The sequence below is a fragment of the Coturnix japonica genome, chromosome 21 (assembly GCF_001577835.2).
Source record: "Coturnix japonica isolate 7356 chromosome 21, Coturnix japonica 2.1, whole genome shotgun sequence".
Lineage (NCBI taxonomy): Eukaryota > Metazoa > Chordata > Aves > Galliformes > Phasianidae > Coturnix > Coturnix japonica.
The window spans coordinates 3562687-3582504 of record NC_029536.1 but is presented as its reverse complement, the minus strand read 5'-3'; the positions used below and the strand labels follow the sequence as shown (position 1 = coordinate 3582504).

The 19818-nt window shown below is 39.3% G+C and overlaps 1 protein-coding gene across 1 annotated transcript in view; it reads left to right on the top strand.

The window, feature by feature from the left end:
- The window catches only part of MTOR (mechanistic target of rapamycin kinase), a 56492-nt gene extending 36812 nt beyond the window's left edge, over positions 1 to 19680 (top strand). Inside the window, exons 33-58 of the mRNA XM_015882433.2 lie at positions 941 to 1018; positions 1386 to 1493; positions 3238 to 3363; positions 4010 to 4141; positions 6546 to 6661; positions 7873 to 7990; positions 8365 to 8571; positions 8942 to 9042; positions 9277 to 9373; positions 9736 to 9834; positions 10113 to 10235; positions 10815 to 10997; positions 11651 to 11785; positions 12091 to 12265; positions 12436 to 12571; positions 13159 to 13306; positions 13991 to 14113; positions 14384 to 14466; positions 15234 to 15306; positions 15801 to 15875; positions 16375 to 16510; positions 16924 to 16989; positions 17651 to 17731; positions 17999 to 18079; positions 18282 to 18387; positions 18960 to 19680. Coding sequence (XP_015737919.1) covers positions 941 to 1018; positions 1386 to 1493; positions 3238 to 3363; positions 4010 to 4141; positions 6546 to 6661; positions 7873 to 7990; positions 8365 to 8571; positions 8942 to 9042; positions 9277 to 9373; positions 9736 to 9834; positions 10113 to 10235; positions 10815 to 10997; positions 11651 to 11785; positions 12091 to 12265; positions 12436 to 12571; positions 13159 to 13306; positions 13991 to 14113; positions 14384 to 14466; positions 15234 to 15306; positions 15801 to 15875; positions 16375 to 16510; positions 16924 to 16989; positions 17651 to 17731; positions 17999 to 18079; positions 18282 to 18387; positions 18960 to 18975 — 2922 coding nt within the window. The 3' untranslated portion in view covers positions 18976 to 19680. The remainder of the gene's footprint in view (positions 1 to 940; positions 1019 to 1385; positions 1494 to 3237; positions 3364 to 4009; positions 4142 to 6545; positions 6662 to 7872; positions 7991 to 8364; positions 8572 to 8941; positions 9043 to 9276; positions 9374 to 9735; positions 9835 to 10112; positions 10236 to 10814; positions 10998 to 11650; positions 11786 to 12090; positions 12266 to 12435; positions 12572 to 13158; positions 13307 to 13990; positions 14114 to 14383; positions 14467 to 15233; positions 15307 to 15800; positions 15876 to 16374; positions 16511 to 16923; positions 16990 to 17650; positions 17732 to 17998; positions 18080 to 18281; positions 18388 to 18959) is intronic.
- The last annotated feature ends 138 nt before the right edge of the window (positions 19681 to 19818 follow it).

Here is a 19818-nt window from a genome sequence, read left to right as displayed (position 1 = left end):
GCAGCTTTTTCAGTGAACTGCTTGTATAACTCACCAGAATTTCTGCTCTGATTTGTTTGGCAGCAGTGGTAAATCTTAAATTAAGATCAGAAATCATGGCAAGGAATGAATTCATTAAATAGAGCTGTATTGGTGAGCACCTTTGCCACAAAGGAGATTTACAGCAAGACTTTCTCCCTCCGTAGATGTGAAGCTTGTTGTTTACTTTCCAAGGAATCTCAAGTAGTATTTCTCAGAATTCTATTCTAACTTGCCAGCTTAGATAAAAGAATAGTTTGGACTGCTTTGTTAAAACCCATACATAGATTTTTGAATGATATACACAGTAGAATTATCCAGGCATTCAAAGGGATAGAGTTTGTGATTAACCTTGAACATTTTAAACAGGAAAAACTCTTGATAAGAGATTATGTGATAACTGGAACCAGAGGAGGATTTATTTTATGCTTGAAAAACATGCCTTGGTTGCAGTGAGAGAATTGGAATTTGCAGATCTTGTAAAATTCATAAAAACCTGCTGGGTTATGTAAAACAGTGAAAACCACTTTCTGTCATTGTGAATTAAGAAAGACATTTATTGAGTCTTTCTGTAACTGGCTCTCTTGCACTAAAATGCAAACTTCTGTTTTCCTCCATGAGTGTTTTTAATGATGATCTCTACAATGAGAATAGGATTAGAGGCCCTGCAGACTTTGATTTTGTAGAGGGACAACCTATGCAAGATGTTCAGGTGATAAATAAAGTTCTTCCTCCTATACCTTCTACTAGGTTCTGCTTTCCTGTTGATTCTTCCTGCTCATAGCATCCTTTCCTGATCCTTGCTGGATGATGTGAACAGTGCCATCTCTGTTCAGGAGATGGAACAGATGAATATCAGTTTGAACAGTTGACTCTGGGTAAAACACCCCCATCTTCACTCCAAAATCTTATTTTATTTCAGTGCATTGACAAGGCCAGAGATCTGCTAGATGCTGAGCTGACTGCCATGGCAGGTGAGAGCTACAGTCGAGCCTATGGGGTAAGTGTCTCACTCTTAGCCTTCATTCTCCTCATTGCTGCTTCATAATATCCCTAGAAATCAAGTGAAACTTTTGACTAGTGTTAGTATCAAACATAAGATCTTTTTAAGACCAAGAGCTAAATGTCTCTTGTCAGGTAAGAAGACTGCTTAAGGACAAATTAAACAATGAAATGAACTCTACCCCTCAAAGAAAGTAAGAATTGACATTTACAAATGGTGTATCATCTAAATGTCACTATATAGTGATCTGTTCTTTACCTGTTGGGGGAAGCTCATGGACTTACAGTTTGGGTGCCAAAATGCTGTTTGTTAATTATAGATTTGTTCTGTAGTGATTGGGATGGAATGTGATTGTTTCCTTTAGGCTATGGTATCCTGCCAGATGCTGTCGGAGCTGGAAGAGGTTATCCAGTATAAACTTGTACCAGAACGCCGTGAGATCATCCGCCAGATATGGTGGGAAAGACTGCAGGTACGTCAGTGTAAAGACCAAGGATGGCAGTGCTGATATTCTGAGCCTGAACAGCTTCCTTCAATGTCAGTGTGATGGCTCCAGTTTCTTGTTCCAGGCCAATACCACGTGTTCTTACATGTCTGTGTGCTTTCTGTCTCCTTTGTATTGTCCCTGTTGATCTTTAGGTTAGTCTGCCTGAGGTGTCTACAGATCTGGCACCTTAATAGGGTGATTTAAGCTTGAAATGAATCTGTACAGAGTGGAGATGCTTGTAGCACCTCCAGAGCTGCTGCTTGTCTCAGTGTTGGACCTCACCTAAAGATACTGGTTCCAGTACAACTGGTTTGAACTTTTTTACCTGTCTATCTGCATTTTAAGGAGAATTAAATTCCCTCAGTACTGGAAAAGCAGACAGAGAATTCACATCCATGTAAAAAATTGTTCTTTTCTTGAAGTATTCCTGGAAAGGACTACAAAAATGCATAGGGTAAAATGTTCTAATTATAGCAAATTTTTATGGACTGTATGGAAAAGGAATTTCTCCCCTCGCAGATTTCTCCACTGCTCTATATGCCTTTTTATGAAAGACTGTTACTGCTGCATGTTTTTTTAGCTGTTTGGGAAGCTGTGACAAAGGCTTTAGTCTTTCATTTGCATTCCTGTCTGTAAATGCTCAGGAGTGTTCCGCTGGGGTGGAGAAACTGTGTGTGACAGGAAGTGTAATGTCTGAATACAGCTGTTGCTGGTTCTAAAAGCAGTACATGCAGTTCTTACACATTTTACAGCTTCTCTTAAATACTTTTCAGATGCCAGTTGGATATGTTGTGTACTTGGGTGTCAAGGAACAAACTTTGTCTAACTTCCCAGACTTTAATTTTGGGGAAGAGTAAAAAAGAAGGATAGATGCTTTGGTACAAAGGAGGTTGCTTAGGAATTCTCTTCTATACTTCAAAATAAAATCTAAGTTGCCTCTGGATTAATACTAACTTCAGAGCATCACTGTTAACTCTGAGGTAACTTGGTCACTGCAGCAAGCACTCTGCATTCGGTCATTGCTATCCCTTCTGAAATTCTACATTGCTGTAGTGTCCTTAAGCATTTGAAATGCAGACTCATCCTGATGTGATTGTTCTGGGCCTTTCCCTTCAGGCAGGCATGAGTTAGGCAATGCTTTCACAAGCTGTATAGCAGTTGGGACTGCAGGTTTTGGCAGGATATCAGTCCAGTCGTGCCAGCTTCTAAAAGCAACACATGCAAGGAGAGGAAAAAGGGTGATAAGAAAAATGTCTTTGTAGCCTTTTTTTTTTTTTTTTTTGTCATCTGTGTATAGGGTTTGTCACTGTTTAAACCAAAAACAGACTTTAAGGTTGGGTTGAGAAGGCTTATATAACATTTGACATGGTTTGGAACTGCACAAATAACTTCGATGGTTTTGGATGTGTTCTTTTTTAGAAACTTTTCTTCTAGAGGAGAAGAGGAGAAGCTCTTCTCTAAGGGAATATCACTAGACTGCAAGCATTGAGCTGGCTTTCCATGCACTGTGGGCTGCAGGTTATAAGGGTCAGGGATGTAACATGCTTCACACACTGCAGCTTAAAGAAATAGCCAGCTAAGTTGTCTTTTTTCTTCGTGTTGGCCTGCTGTGAATTATGGCTGATGAAGTGTCTCCATCATGGGAAAAGTCCCTTTGGTTTCTGACTCAAGGCTCTGTGGGATAGGCTGAATATATAGCAGTAACACCTTTTCTTCCTTTGTCTCCTAGGGCTGTCAACGAATTGTGGAAGACTGGCAAAGAATATTGATGGTTCGGTCTCTTGTTGTGAATCCTCACGAGGACATGAGAACTTGGCTTAAGTATGCCAGCTTGTGTGGCAAGAGTGGGAGACTGGTGAGCATTATCAACCTATACAACAGGTTTTTAGATAACTGATTTCATTGTGCCACTTCAGGCTTCCAAATGCTTTCATTAATTAAATGGGATTGGCCCTCCTAAGGAAGATACTAGTCGGAAATTACTGAAATGCTAAAATTGCAGCAGGCATATAGTTAATGCTTGTAGTCAGTTCATTTTGTGAGATGAGTATCATACCTGAGGGCACCTTGAAGCCATTTTTTTTTTTGCCTGCTCTGCCTGGAAGTTCTTATGCAGAATGAGTATTTAATAGTAATAGTGCTCCTTAATGAAGCACTCTTTGTCAAATCTAGAATGTGATGTTAATATCAAGGAATGCTACAATTCAGTTTCAGTATTCACCACTAGATTTGTTACTGAAAAAACTTGAAGCAGACTTCACCCTCTGTATTGGCTTCTGAAAAGGTAATTTAATGCTCAGGTTCCAGCAAAGATATATGTGGTTTTTAATGTGGTATTCTTATGAGTCCAGGAAGTGGTAAAAAAGGCTGCTGCCTCTGTGCTTTATATTGCTGGTTTAGATTTTTTAGTCGCACACAATTCTGTGGTGAATATGAGATGGAGGTAAGGATGAGCTTGTTTTAACTTCTTTTTTTTTTTTAATGTTTGTAATTTCCTCCAGGCTTTGGCTCATAAGACGCTTGTCCTGCTCTTGGGAGTAGATCCATCCCGACAGCTGGATCACCCACTGCCAACAGTACATCCCCAAGTGACTTATGCATACATGAAACATATGTGGAAGAGTGCCCGTAAGGTACAGAACAACATTATACCCTCTGCGTTTTGTTGCTTGTTTTTTGTGCAGTGCCATACATTTCAGCTCTTCATAGTCTGCACAGGACAAAGAAAAGGGTGAAGGTTTTACTTTTGATTTTCTTTAAAGAGTCTCTTTCCTTATCATTATTTTAAAGACAAGCTTTTGACATTTTAGTTTAAATCTCAGTAGACAGAGAAAACCTGGCCCAATTTTATTTTCTGTGTGGAAAGATCTGTTGTTAAAGCAGTACCAGGTATCCAAGACGTGGCAGCTAAGATTAATTGTCAATAGTGATAGTTCTTTCCTCACCAGAGTTTTACTGTGTAGGCTCAGCACTTTGCTTTTCTTCCACTGTTCTGATTGCCAGGTCTCCATATCTTACGCATGGTCAGGGCTACACAATGGAAAAAGAAAGGAGTTCTTTCAATTCCAGTTTTAGAATATCTAGAACAATTTGTACTTAGTTGCTGAGCAGAACTTTTATTGAGGACACAATTGAAAATTTCTAGCTGAAAAGCAGCTGAAAAGTACATAGGGTTTTGTCAGGGGAACAATTTGGCTCTGAAGAGCCTGGGATGAATGTTTATGACATTGCAACACAGAGAGAATTTACATACTCAAATCCAATAAGCCTCAGACTAGCTAACTTGCCTTCTTTTTCTTTTTTAATATACATTAAAGCCTCCATTTATTGTCATATTCTGCCACATCTTTTTTGAATTTTTTTTCTGTCTTTGGGGTTGCCAGTACTGGAGCGGAGCCACTGCTATGGGATGATGGCCATGACCTAACTATTCTTTATTTGAATTTAAAAAACAGAAGGAGCTGCTGATGAGGCCCTGTTCTGTTGGCTTTGTAAAGCAGTACAGAAGTCTCTTACTTTCTTCTTTAAATGACCCCAGGAATAAATGGTTATTCTCTGCCTGCTTCTCTCAATGAGAGTGAGTTTTCTCTCTTTGACCTGTGATGAAGAAACAAGTAAAGAAGATGAAGGAAGAGAATATATTTAAACTAAACTGTTACAAGATTACGTGGAGCCTATAAGGACAGGAGGAAAAAAAAAAGGAAAGCAGCAAAGATGAGAGAGAGACAGATGTGGATGCAATCACAACCTCTTGCTTGCTGAATGATTTCATATTTTCCTACAGCACATAAGCTCTGTGCATAGAGACCTTCACAGTTATGTTTTGACTAATATCTAGTACAACAGCACTACTGTTTCTAAGATTGTTTTTCCCTCCTACTTCTAATGAAGTATCAAAGTTATTACATGTGGAGAGACTCCTCCCTGCTAATGATGTGATACTTTAATTTTGCCTTAGGCCCAATACCCTTTTTCACGACAACTGATTTGTGCATGCTGACATTTGAACTGGACAAATAAGGCATTCCAACTCAGGTGTTTGCTGTCTCACTTTAAAGGAGGTGGAACAGAAGTAAATTGGACTCTTAATAGCACCTTCTGCAGTTTCTGACCTGAAATGACCTTGCAGATTGCAAGGGCTTTACTCTAAATATTTCCACTGAAGCGTGCACAGTTTTCAGAGTTCTTTACCCTATAATCCAGCCCAAGGAATTTCAAAGAGTCCCTCAAATTATCAATAGTTCCTTCAGCACTAATGCCTTCTATGGTCTTGCAAAGGGGTGACACGATTGTGCTTCTTAAACAATTTCAGGATAGATCTAGATTTTTATCTGTTGAAATAAGTCAAAGTTTAGGTTCTGTGCTATGTACTATAAGTCTGGGCTTTAGAAGGGAAGCTGCAAGTTTTCCTTTAGTCAGTATTTTCTCAAATTGTCTTTTCCAAGCCATAGTGTATTGCAGGCTGGCTTCTTAGGACCTGTGATCCAGTCTGTTATGGTTGCAACCCATTCAGACACTGTATGTACACTGTGAACATTTGATTGTTGATTGCCAGACTCTTTGATGTACGTGTTCAATTGTAATTGAGATATCACTATATGATTTCTAGAATCTTACTATACATGAGCAGTAATAGAACATTCTCTGCTGTTGGAGGTTTATCCTCATATGCGTGACCTTGCCAATTTGCTACATCTGGGTTCTTGCATATCGAAGCACAAGTACTAGTTTGCAGTATTGTCAGTTGTTCTCAATACTGCATGTATTATGAGCATCAGGATGCAGTTATTTGTTCCTCAGTGTAGCAATTCAGACGCCAGATTTATAAGACAATTAAGAATTTCTATCCTGTTCATTTATTATAGACTACAGACCTGGCATAAACTGATTCTAGAGGTATTTAATTAGTTAAAAGGCTTTCAAAAAAACAAAACTGTATTTTTTGCTTTTGGTGAAAATTTATTTCCATGTTGTTTTCCACGTGTGAAATGTTATTTAACCCCCGTGGCTCTTACCACAACCATCATCCAATTACAGATCGATGCATTCCAGCACATGCAGCACTTTGTACAGACGATGCAGCAGCAGGCACAGCATGCTATTGCCACTGAGGACCAGCAGCACAAGCAGGAACTCCACAAGCTTATGGCACGGTCAGCACCTAGTCCTTGGAGACCCTTTGTAGCTACGTGGTAACACTGTCTGTCCTGAGGTTGCAGGGTCCATGCACATGAGACATGTTAGATGAGACCCACGCTTTGATTAAGTGGAAAGAGATTTCTTATTTAGATTGTAGAAGATCCTTTCAACATTCATCATTATTCATCTTATAATTACAGGAAGTGTTACTGTGACATGTCAGTGTAAACAAGCTCATATTTGTCCCTGGCAGCTGGCTGTGTTATTCCAGCACTGTGGCTCTCTGGCAGAAGGCATCACTCTCATCTGTTTTTTCAGGAGATTCAGTCAGTAGGAAAGAAACTCTTCCCACATGCCTGGCACATCTGCGCTTGGCAGTGTGGGCCCATAGTGTAACAGCAATGCTTTGGGCATTGGGTGCCAAGCATGTGATGGTCTCTTAAAATACTTTTGTAATGAAATTGCATCTCATAAGCTCTGTTTTCCTCCGTAAATCTGTGGTTACCAGATCCGTTATTTCCAATTCGATGAAGGAATCGCGTAGTACTCATTAATGAAGGGTTGGTTTTATGAGAATGGAAACCTGATAATAGTATTGTCTTAGTGTTTTTGGGTTGACTATCATGGAAAATAAGTAATGAATTATTTTTCTTGAACGAGGCTTGCAGGAAAACTCAAAATATTGAAAGGACAGCTATGTAACTGTGGTATTTAGAGTCTGCTGAGAGAGCAAAGTATTAAGCTTAGCACAGAACTTCACAGCCCCACCCTACTGCAGGAAAAAATGTTGTTTTTCTTTCCTCTGGGAGGAGATGGCTTAATGGGGTTTCTGGCTTGGGGGAAGAGCATTTGCAGCATTTGCTCCACACTTCTGCTTGCTGGCTGGTGCTTGTTCCCTCCAGAAGGCTAGTTCATATGGTGATAAATACGTGCTGTGTGCCATTTATCATTAGTGAATATGTGTTTTGATGCTTTTGTTAGCTACTTCTAAAGTGCATTTTGTAACTGATAAAAATGAAGAACAAAATATGGTACTAGACTTGTTCCATAAAGTTTAAACCAACCTTACCTGTTAAATACATACACTCCATCTGCAGAAGAGGCCTACTGAGCGAGTTTAGCACATGAAACATTTTTTTTCAGATAAGAATTCTGCCTTTAAGACTAGCAGGATTTGTTTTCATTCCAGGTTGTGTCTGAGTCAATAATCCCTTTGCTTAACCAGGTGTTTCCTGAAACTGGGTGAGTGGCAGCTGAACCTGCAAGGCATCAATGAGAGCACTATCCCCAAAGTCTTACAGTACTACAGTGCTGCAACAGAGCATGATCGCAACTGGTACAAGGTCAGTAAGGAAAGGTTCTAGACAGTGCAGAGAGATAGGAGATGTGATCAGATTCACTTTGTCTTTTTTCCCATTGCACTTCCTTAAGCTTTGAAGAATTAAGGAGTATGGGAAGGTAACATGGCATATTTTTAGTTCCTTTGATACTATAACATCCAACATAGAGCTCTTGACTAGAACTCACCATGACGTTGAGATAAAAAGGCAATAAAAACTGCAAGTGATTAGAGAAAGCAAAGCATTTTGTTGTCTGCAGGGTATTACTTCTCATCTCTATACTCAGAAAGGTTGAATTATTATCTAATACTCAGCACAAGTTGCAGAAAGGATTAATCTTCACCATTTTTGTTGAAGTTCTTCTCTCCTGTTGGCAGGCCTGGCATGCCTGGGCAGTGATGAATTTTGAAGCAGTGCTTCACTACAAACATCAGAACCAGGCCAGAGATGAGAAGAAGAAATTGCGTCATGCCAGTGGTGCCAGCATCACCAGTGCTAACACTGAGGGCAGCAACAGCGAGAGTGATGCAGAGAGCACAGAGAACAGTCCCATCCCATCTCCAGTGCAGAAAAAAGTCACTGAGGTATCACTCTTCTGTATTTACTTAAAGAAATAGCTACTTGCTTCCTGTGTCTGAAAAGTAAGCTACTACTATGTATGCTTGGCTTATGGACACTGCCTATTTATAGTCAACAGACCGAGGTATAAAAACTCTTCACAGTCTTACCAGCCTGGAAGATCTATGTAAATACAGATCTATAAAAATATATTTTGTCAAGCAAAAAAAATAAAGTTTGGGAGTTATGTGGTCTGTGGGAGCATGAATGGAATCCAGCTATAATATGAATTAGGTCTGTTTCCACATAGCATGGGGAAAGAGGAAGAACTAAGTTTAGGATTCTTGTGGATCAATACTCCTGTGTAGAACTAATGCAACAATTTCATTCCAAAAGGACTTATCCAAGACCCTCCTGATGTACACAGTCCCTGCTGTCCAAGGTTTCTTCCGATCCATATCTCTATCTCGAGGAAACAACCTACAAGACACTCTCAGGTATGTAATAAAGCCCACAGTAAACAAAATCTAGCTGATAAAGCCATGTAGCTTAAAATTAGGTAGAACCCTTTTCTGCTCTTATTATGGCTAAACTTCAGTTCAAACTAATGCATTTTAGGTTATCCTAGTTTGGTTCTGAGAAGAAGAGTTTTTTGTAAATGTAACTGAGGATATTTGACTGGAATGGTATTTTTTGTTTCATTCCTAATGAATGTTTCTTTCCTGCTGCAGAGTCCTTACTCTGTGGTTTGATTATGGTCACTGGCCTGATGTGAATGAGGCTTTGGTTGAAGGGGTCAAGGCAATCCAAATAGATACATGGTTGCAGGTAAGGAACTCAAAGCATTAAGATCTTGGGGATCCTAGTCTATTTTGAGACTACTTTATAGATTGAGCCTGATAAAAATGGCTTAATTTCTTATTTGAGTGTTACACTTCCAAGACAAGTCTTACTCTGTCCATGTGAAGATCATATAATAGTTTTGCACAAAACATTTGTCATCTCACTGAGTTGTTCAGCATTTTTGGCACTGTTTGGAACTTTGCTATGTTATCATCTGATTCAGAAATGGATGATGGGCCTGTGTCTCCTTTAGAGACTGTGAAGTCTCTGGCTGAGAGCAGAAAACAGTTTATGAACTGTGTGTGTGAAATAACAGGGATGTTTGTTTTACTTATCCTTACTGTTAGGTTATCCCTCAGCTTATTGCAAGAATTGATACTCCTCGTCCATTGGTAGGACGTCTCATTCATCAGCTCCTCACGGATATTGGACGGTACCACCCCCAGGTAAGCCTGAGCAAAGAGAAGGAATTTCCATAGTACATTTTTCTGTTCTTTGGGTTTGATACGGGCTCTTGAAGTCATTCTGCTGTTCAGAGAATTAAAGTCTTGTAAGCTTTTTGGATTGCAAGACTTTGATTAGCAAATTCCTACTGCCTCTCTCAAGAAACAAGATTACTTTCTCTTGTTTAACCCTAGGACTGCTAATGATGTTCTGCTAATCTTTCAGTTTATGCAATTCCTCTGTATGGTTCTAAAACATTATTTATTGATGTCATTTGTAGGCTTTAATCTATCCTTTGACTGTGGCATCCAAATCCACAACCACTGCTCGCCACAATGCTGCAAATAAAATCTTGAAAAACATGTGTGAACACAGTAACACGCTGGTGCAGCAGGCAATGATGGTGAGTGCTTAAGTGTACCTGAAGGTGTGGGATGTTTCAGGTATGACAGTACAAAAATGACTGTTCAATGTTAATTTTGTTCAAATATGAGTTGTTTTTTTTCTTTTGATTTGGAAGAACTGAGTGTCAGCATAATTTCAAGAGAATAATATAGAATGAGCCATAACATTCAGAGTTCTTGTGCATCCTTATGAATAAAGATAGAATGTATGAAGAGTCATTTTTTTTCCACAAGGATATTTTTCTTTAATGAAAAGTGGAAACAAAACTTTACTTTTAATTCAATTGCTCGAGCTTATTATGAATAAATGAAAACTAATGCTGTTAAGCCAAGTTACACAAATATATGCAAAAGTTCAAAGGCAACAAGTTCAGTGAGAAAAGCCTGATCATCATCTTACAGGAAAAGATCTAACAAACTTGTGGGAGTTTTTGTAGCTCCCTCTAGCTGACAGCAACAAATACTTCATAACAATTGGAGAAGAAAGTCATTTTACGTTTTTAAGTCAGCATACATTCATAATGGTTAGGGATTTTCTGGAGTATTTTATCTTTTTTTTTTTTCCTGGTCTCAAATAGGTGAGCGAAGAGCTAATCCGTGTGGCGATCCTATGGCATGAGATGTGGCATGAAGGGTTGGAAGAAGCATCTCGTCTGTACTTTGGAGAAAGAAATGTGAAGGGAATGTTTGAGGTGCTGGAACCGCTTCATGCAATGATGGAGCGTGGGCCTCAGACTTTAAAAGAGACGTCCTTCAATCAGGTATCAGCAAATAAACTTCTGTTTGCCCTCAGAATTAGGCAGGACAGCCTCCTGGCCCTGATGAGTTCAAAGGACCGCTGCCATCTAAGAGAGAGACTCAGGCTGTTAAGATTATTATGTTGTTAGATTTCATTACTTTTCATTTATTTCTGGGTCTGTGTTGTTTTTGCTGGCTATGGTACTCTATGGCTATAGCAGCACAGATTGCCTTGGCATCTTTATCAAGTGGGTGCTGACGAGATCTGGAAGACACATCAGCTTTGCAATTAACTGTTCTAACTTCATTCTGCTTTGCTTCATCATAACCAACAGCACAGACTGTAGATATTACCTTTCTCAAGTCTCCAAAACAAATCCATTTGAGCTTGTTAGCCTACTGTTAAAGGGTCTATTAATATTCAATGGAATGAATGTTCTGTTCATTCTGTTGCCTCCTATTGTGAGGTCTGTTTGGGAGTAATGTTGCCCAAAACACTCAGTGCCTGTCCTAGGTCCAGGAATTTCTGGTTCATTAGTTTTGGCGTGCTATAAAAAATGTGAGGTCAAGGATTTGCAATGGAATTTGAATATAGACTGTGCTGGTATTAAGTGGTCTCCACCTGTTCCACTGTAGTCTGTAGAAATGTTTCTCTTGTTTTTCACTTCCTCCGTAGGCCTATGGCAGAGATCTAATGGAAGCTCAAGAGTGGTGCAGGAAGTATATGAAATCAGGAAATGTCAAGGACCTAACCCAGGCTTGGGATCTCTATTACCACGTTTTCAGGCGTATCTCAAAGCAGCTGCCTCAGGTAGGAGGAGAGGTGCAGTTCTGTTGTGGGGCTTACAGTGCGTGTTGTCAGTACTAATCTCTGTTTAATGTTTTTTGGTTATTCAAAACGTTCAAATTCAGTATTCTAGAATTAACTGCTTTTAATTTGCTCACAAGCTTCCTAGGCTTCAAGTTTTCTACTTATGCAGCCCTTTTGGCAAGTACTGAAGTATTGACAGCTGACTGTGAACTGTTCTAGGCTCCTTGCCAGCATGAACTCTTCAGATGTTTAAGTGAGATTTAACTGAAATGCTTGAAGAGTTGTGTTTCCTCTGTCTTCTGTAGCTCACTTCTTTGGAACTACAGTACGTGTCACCAAAACTCTTAATGTGCCGGGACCTGGAATTGGCAGTGCCAGGAACGTATGATCCCAACCAGCCCATCATCCGCATTCAGTCCATTGCACCCTCACTTCAGGTCATCACCTCCAAGCAGCGGCCCAGGAAACTAACATTAATGGGTAATAGGAAGCAGTTTGTACTTTGCTATTCTAGCATTTAAACAGTTGGTTTTAGTATGTCACGTAAAACTTCTACATCTGCCAAACTTCTCAGTTCTTCTGTGTCCTTGTGTTTACTCTTTAGTGTTTTCTCAGCTAGAGTAAACTTTTCCCTATTGATCCTTTTCCAGGAAGCAACGGACATGAGTTTGTGTTCCTTCTGAAAGGTCACGAAGACCTTCGTCAAGATGAAAGAGTGATGCAGCTTTTTGGGTTGGTCAACACTCTGCTAGCAAACGACCCAACTTCTCTTCGTAAAAACCTCAGGTATGTGTTGGGGATGGTTACTGAGTGTGCTTATGCATGAGTGACATCCAACAAATGTACAGGAAACCCTGGCATATCCAGTTGGTTTGTAAGGAAGTGATGAGTATTGGAACTAAGCTGATTTGAGTATGTGAGAGAACATCCATTCATAGACTGAAACTTGGAGGAAATGTTTTACATAAAACAAAAACTTCCTCAGTGTACAAGTTCTTTCTTGTGAATTGTTAATAGTATTTGAGATAAACACTATTTCAACATGGACTCCTAAGGCAGCACTCAAGCTGAGAGCAGGCTTTTTATCAAGGATTTTTTTAAATTATAGTCAATAAACAGCTTGATCAATGGTCACTGACTGCAGTTCTGTACATTATTGTTCAAACATCAACATACCAAATGTTGTGTGTGAATTATAGACATTCATGGGTCACATAATCTGAGCCTTCTAGAAGCCGTATTCCTGCTTAAACCACATCAGCCATCCAAATGGATGTTCCGGGTCTGTCTGGGTTGGGGGGGAAGGTTAAAGTGTACTGAGTTATAACATAAAATGATTTGAGCTCTGAATTTCCATTTTTTTTTTCCTGTAGCATCCAGAGATATGCTGTTATTCCACTGTCCACAAATTCAGGCTTGATAGGTTGGGTCCCCCACTGTGACACACTGCACGCCCTCATCCGAGACTACAGAGAGAAGAAAAAGATCCTGCTTAACATTGAACATCGCATCATGCTGAGGGTAATGGGCAAAAGTAGCAAATTTTTTGGTACATTCTTTTAGGACTCCAGTGTCGTAGTGAAGAACAATGGTGCACACACTCTTCCTACTTTACCTGTTTTCTGATTGCTGTTATCAACAGTAAGTGCAAGAATATCAGTTAAGTGTTCTAAAATGCTACTAAAAGGCAAAATTGGCCATAAATTTATTTGTTTCTCCTTTCCTGTTTTAGCAGTGACCATAAGTTGTCACCATCTGGAGACTAAAATGTGTTTTGCATGAATATGATGTGTCTTACAGAAGGTGTCATGCTGCTGGCATTTACAAACATTGTGACTAGGGAACGTGGCCAAAGTTAGACAGAATGGAGAAACAGAATGTTACTAGAGAAGGTGGAATTATCTGCCAGAAAGGAACTTGTGTGCCAGCCCAGGAAGCGCTTTTCAGAACCTATTTACCTCAGCAGTATTTTAATTAAATATGGCTATGGGCTATTTTTTGGATGTGAAGTCGTTTCCTATCCTATTTCACCCAAGTTCTTCACTGTAGTTCTCATACTATGTTTGGGAACATACTGGTCAGTCTGCAAATAATACTATATCACGTTTATCTTGCAATTATTTGTGATTACTGTGTTTCTCATAGTACAGGGAGGGGCTACTGAATGTCTGTTCTTAATTGCTTAATGTTGCTTCTCAATTATAGATGGCTCCAGATTATGACCACCTGACTTTAATGCAGAAGGTAGAAGTGTTTGAACACGCTGTCAATAACACAGCTGGCGATGACCTTGCCAAACTGCTGTGGTTGAAAAGTCCGAGCTCAGAGGTTAGTTCAGCACATGTACTGTTTTCTCTGCAGAATGTGGGAGAAATGGGTGTACCTGCACATCACAAACTTCAAATGAATTCCTACAGAAGGTGTTTTTAACACAAACTAATAAAATTTGCTGCTTTGTGAGACCTTTCCCTGCTTGGAAATTAATGATTTTGAGTGTTTTTCACATTCCAAAATACAGCAGTTATTGTATAAATTAAAACGTAAGCTGAAACATGCAATATGTCTGTCTGACTTCTTCTATTCTGCCTCTGCTTGTAGGTGTGGTTTGACAGAAGAACAAACTATACTCGTTCACTAGCTGTGATGTCAATGGTTGGGTACATTTTGGGTCTTGGGGACAGGTAAGTAATATTGCAAAGGTTTTCGTTTGTTTTTTTAGATGAAAGCAGACTGCAGAGACCTCTTAGTCTGTCCATTGAATCTGTTGTTACAATAACATCTTTCGGTATGGATATGGCTGAGCTATGATGATACCATCTTTATGGATTTCATTGCGCTGCTGTTATTTTCAACACTGCAACATATGACAAGAGTTTGTGCATCTTGAGTACAAATAAGAGTTTCTTCTGTTCTATTCTTGAGCTTAAAGGCTTTTATAATGAAATTTAAAACCTTTGAAAATTGGATTAAAGCAAAATTGGAACAAGTCAGCACGAATAACAGCATCTTGGTTTCTGTTAGTCAGCTCTGATTCTCTTCTCTTCTGGTAGTAATCCAATTTGCGTTACTTCACTTGCATAATTCATTGTATTTATATGCTGAAAAAAAAATAATGAAAAAAGATTATACAAACCTAAGAACTTATCCTAACTGGAAAATAGATGTTCATATCCAAGAACTGTACTGATGGCAGTGATCCAATAGGTTGTTTGTCTTCCATGATGAGATAACATCTAATTCCTGAGAAGTAATTACAAAAGTAATGTGATAGATGCACTGTCAAGGAAGCTGTTCTGTTCTTCCCGAGATTGAAGACCGCAGACAAGCAAGCTGTCACTGGCTGTTCTCATTCATGAAGATAAATATCATTTCAGACTAGAGCTGTGATTTACTTTATTTTTTCTTAATGACCTGTCAATCTGCTTTTTCTCCTACTCCTTCATCAAAGACACCCTTCCAATCTGATGCTAGACAGACTGAGTGGAAAAATCCTGCATATCGACTTTGGGGACTGTTTTGAGGTAAGCCTTTGTATTTGAACATAAACTTCAGTAATGTTTCACGTTCTCTGATAAATCAAAAAGCTATTTATAAATCAAGAATAATAGACCTTGAAGTGTAATCCTGAGCAACCTGTTGGGCTCTTTTATGGGTTTCACTTTTAGCTCTGGGTGAGAATAAAATGAGTTTCATCTCAAAGGCATGTCTTGTTGATTAGCTAAGCACTCTATATTAGCTATTAGCATCACTGATCTGTTAAATTTCCTGGAGCAATTTAAACTCCATTGGCAATTTTTGTTACTCAGCATTAGCAACATGGGCACACATTTGACTTTTCCCTGGTGCCAAGTTAATTACTTAGCTTCTTCCTCAAATTAGTGGAAGTTCAGGAATATAAAGCTGGGACTTTCTTTGTATTTGGAGTACAACCCTTAAGGGTGTAACAAGAAAAATAGCACTTATTAACTCTTAGTAATTTAGCCATTCATTTACTAATTCTCCATTATTTGTTCAGGTTGCAATGACAAGAGAGAAGTTCCCTGAGAAGATTCCATTTCGGTTAACAAGGATGCTGACAAACGCTATGGAGGTAAGTATTCCCTCTTTGTTATGAAGGGAATTGTTCCTAGGGAAAGTGACACCTATTTCTAGATATTTTTTTCCCTGTATTACTGTTATGGTAGAACCTCTTTGCTCCTGCAAGGAGGACAGGTGTAAATTACTGTTTCAACTTCATTTTCAGGTCTTGTGATCTTTTACAGTACATTGCAGTGGAAAGCAACGTTTTCACTGATGGAAAAAAGCAAGGAAATTTCTTCAGTTTCTCAGTCCTTCCATAATTTCCTAACTTCAAATAGGTTTTATGTCAACCAAACACAGCCCATAGCATGGTAGTTTACAGTGCTCAGCTTGATGGCAGGAAGGAGCTTAGGTTGTAGGGATCATCTGTTTTGTTCTTCTAATGAACAGAGAATGACAGAAGTGAATTTTAACTCTAAGCATGAACCATTTCCTGCTCCCTAAAAATTAGGATTGGAGTTGCATAATGATCAAAGCAGCATGGTTGATGGCTTCTTTCTCTTCTGAAGGTGACGGGCCTTGATGGCAATTACAGAATCACCTGTCACACAGTGATGGAAGTCCTGCGCGAGCATAAGGACAGTGTCATGGCTGTGCTAGAAGCCTTTGTGTATGATCCATTATTGAACTGGAGGCTGATGGACAGTAAGTTATTCTGATAAAACAGTGATGACACTGGGAGAGTCATCGATCTCATTAACGTTATATTTGAATAAGAAATCCAGAAGCACAAAACCTAATGTCTGTTTGAAGGCAGTCTGATTATACTGTTGATTTGCAAGTGCTCTTTATTGCACATGATTCTAGGGATTGTAGTGTAAACTTACCACACTGATTGAAACCCTTTTTGCCCTTAAAAAGAGGCACAGAACTAAGCAACGTGCAAAACGGTTTGACTTGTCCTTGTGTTAGCTGTCATCAGGAGATTAAAAGCTATTTCAGGTGACATTTGGAGAAGGAGGAAGTCAGCCAAGCATATGCTGTATATGGACAGGCAAATTTGCTGCAAACCACTGAAACTCGAGTTCATCTTTTTTAGTTCTTTTATTTTCTTGCAGCAAATACAAAGGGCAATAAACGCTCACGAACAAGAACAGACTCCTACTCAGCCAGTCAGTCAGTAGGTGAGTAAAAGCAATGTATATCACAAATGTCTGGAGCATTTTTTTTCTCTATACAAGGCCATGAAGGTATTTTAAGCTTTTTTCTTCTTAGAGGTAGACAAAGAGTTATTGTCATTAGCTTTAGGATTAAGTGTTGAGTTCAGTACTTGGCTCAAACAGCAGATGCTCATTTACTGTTATATTAACACTGCCCCAGGACACATAAACTGTTGTAAACCAAATAATAATCGGCATCTGATAGTTATTTACTTAGCCACCAAATTTTACTGTGCAGAACTTGGCAAGTACCAATCTGAATGTTGAAGTTTCATTGCATTGAATCTTTGCCTTTGGACTACAGAACAGTGACGGTGTTTTATACTCAGAGTTCTATAGATATGTCTTTGCTGTCGTTTCAGGCCAATTGCATATCACTTCAAAATATCATTTACAGTTTAATATGAAACATTCCTCAAAGTTGGATCAAACCTTTCAGTATTTTAGCAAGGGAAAGATGTTTGCTCCTTTGCTAGTGATAGAGACGTGTAGTATGCTTTGTCACAGTCAAATATGCTTTTCAAAGGAGCTGATTAACAGTGTTATTCATGTTTCCAAAAGAAGATTACTTTACCTGCCTTTCAGTTTCACATTTTGATTTTTGTTTGTGTTTTTTTATCAAAAGAAATGTTAGATGGTATGGAACTGGGGGAGACGGCCCATAAGAAAACTGGGACCACAGTGCCTGAATCCATCCATTCCTTCAGTAAGTTTCTTATAGTGATGCAGAAATTCTTCTCGGGTGTGGAAGTTTCATATAATAAGACACATGTTCCTCATTTGTGCTGACAAGGAACTGTATAATTACCTGTGTTCTCAATTGCAGAAAAAGATGATAGAAAATAGAATGGAATTTGGGTTTGTTAGCAATCAGAGTGACATTTGGGAAGGACAGATGTAACAGCAGCACTAATGCTTTTATTGTTCAGATGACATCCTAATTCTATGGGTTTTTCCTACTTCTGTCTTGTAGTAGGAGATGGCCTCGTGAAGCCGGAAGCTCTAAATAAGAAAGCAATTCAAATTATCAACAGAGTTCGAGATAAACTCACTGGTAAGCACATATTTATTTATTGAAAACGTGATGAGATGGATCAGCACCACTTTTAATATTTATATTTTGTGTTAGTCCTGTAATTTATATTCAGTAAGGGAAGGGGGTAATACAAGTCCCATCAGTCCTGAACTCGCCATCTAGAAGTTATGTTTATGTCACCTGATTTCCATTCATGTTTCTTCGTCCCTTAATTTCCAAGGTCGAGACTTCTCTCACGATGAAACTCTTGATGTACCCACACAAGTAGAACTGCTCATTAAGCAAGCTACTTCTCATGAGAATCTGTGCCAGTGCTACATTGGATGGTGAGTCTGTCATTCAGCTAACAGTGCAAAGTTCTTCTCTGAGTGATCTGGAATTAATAATTTGAGCAGAGGGAAAGCCAACAAAAACATTAGTTCTGGTGTATTTAGTTACGTATGGAAGCCTTACCACATGTTGCATATGAGCTCGTACATTTTGCAGGCTTATGGCAGAGATCCCTTAGACAGACCGTTGTAAGAATGTAAGTTGTGATAAGGAGTAATGGGAATGTAGAGCATTAAAGCTGCAGTCAACCTGAACACTTAGTGTTGGAAGTAAGGCATATGTTGGTCACTGATGTCAGTTACAGTGAAGATCTCCATATTCTGCAGCAAACATAAATGATTTAGTTGCACATTTGTCATTTGAGAGAGATAACATCAGACTATGCTTAAGGAAACAGTCCTTAGTTTTAAGCATTTAAGCTGTGTGTGGGGGGATCACCTGCCAACTTTTCCTATACTATTTCCTATACTATGTCTTCTAAACGGAGCCTTGGCAGTCTCAGTCCTTCTCAGCACTGCCTTTGTGAAGCTGCACTGAGCATCACCACCCTATTTTTGTTTCCTTTTAGGTGTCCTTTCTGGTAACAGAAGATCCCAAAGTATCCACAGCCTTTTTATTCTGGAGGCTTTTGCGCTCCAAACTTGCTCTTCTACAAACACAAACTGAACGTTGGACTGATATCCAGCCTTTGTCAAATAGTTTGAACTGTAAATGGAAAGAGTTATTGTATATTAACAAGTTGGTTTAAGCCAATTTATAGCTGCTATTGGAAAAAAAACACGAGCTGTCTGGAACACAATAGCTGATTTGGGTTTCCAAGGACAGTGAAGACTGATTGTACTGCAGGTGTCAATGGTTCCACTGGGTCTTTGGGGAACTGGTAAATATAACTATATACGGGTTTGGAATTACTTTGCAAAGTAAATGAATCATTTGCAGATGGATTGCTGCCCTGAATGGAATATTGGAGCAGATGTTAAGAATTTCAGACCTTCATCTGACCATAACCAGGTGCCTCTGTGCAGATCGAGCAGTGCAATGAGACACCGCTGGGGAGCTCTGTGTGCAGATTAAAAGGGGAACGTGATAACTGGCATAGGAGGCAAAAGGGGGAGAGCTGGTCATAACTTGAAATGAAATAATGGTTATAATAATAACATGGGAGTGGAGGAAGTCGTGAATTATGAATAAAAACAATGCACAAAATACAACAGAGTAGCCATGTTTAGATGCCATGTTGTATTTGGATATTTTTGTGCCAATAAATTACAGCAAAACGTGGCACCGTGGGGCTGCGTTCTTGTTTGTTCCTAAGTAGCTCTTAGGAAGAGACAGGGATGCAGGTAACAGGTTGCAGGAGGGGTCGCTTGGGGTGGGTGGGGGTCGCATGCAGCGCGGTCCGCCAGCCGCTAGGGGGCGCTATGTAT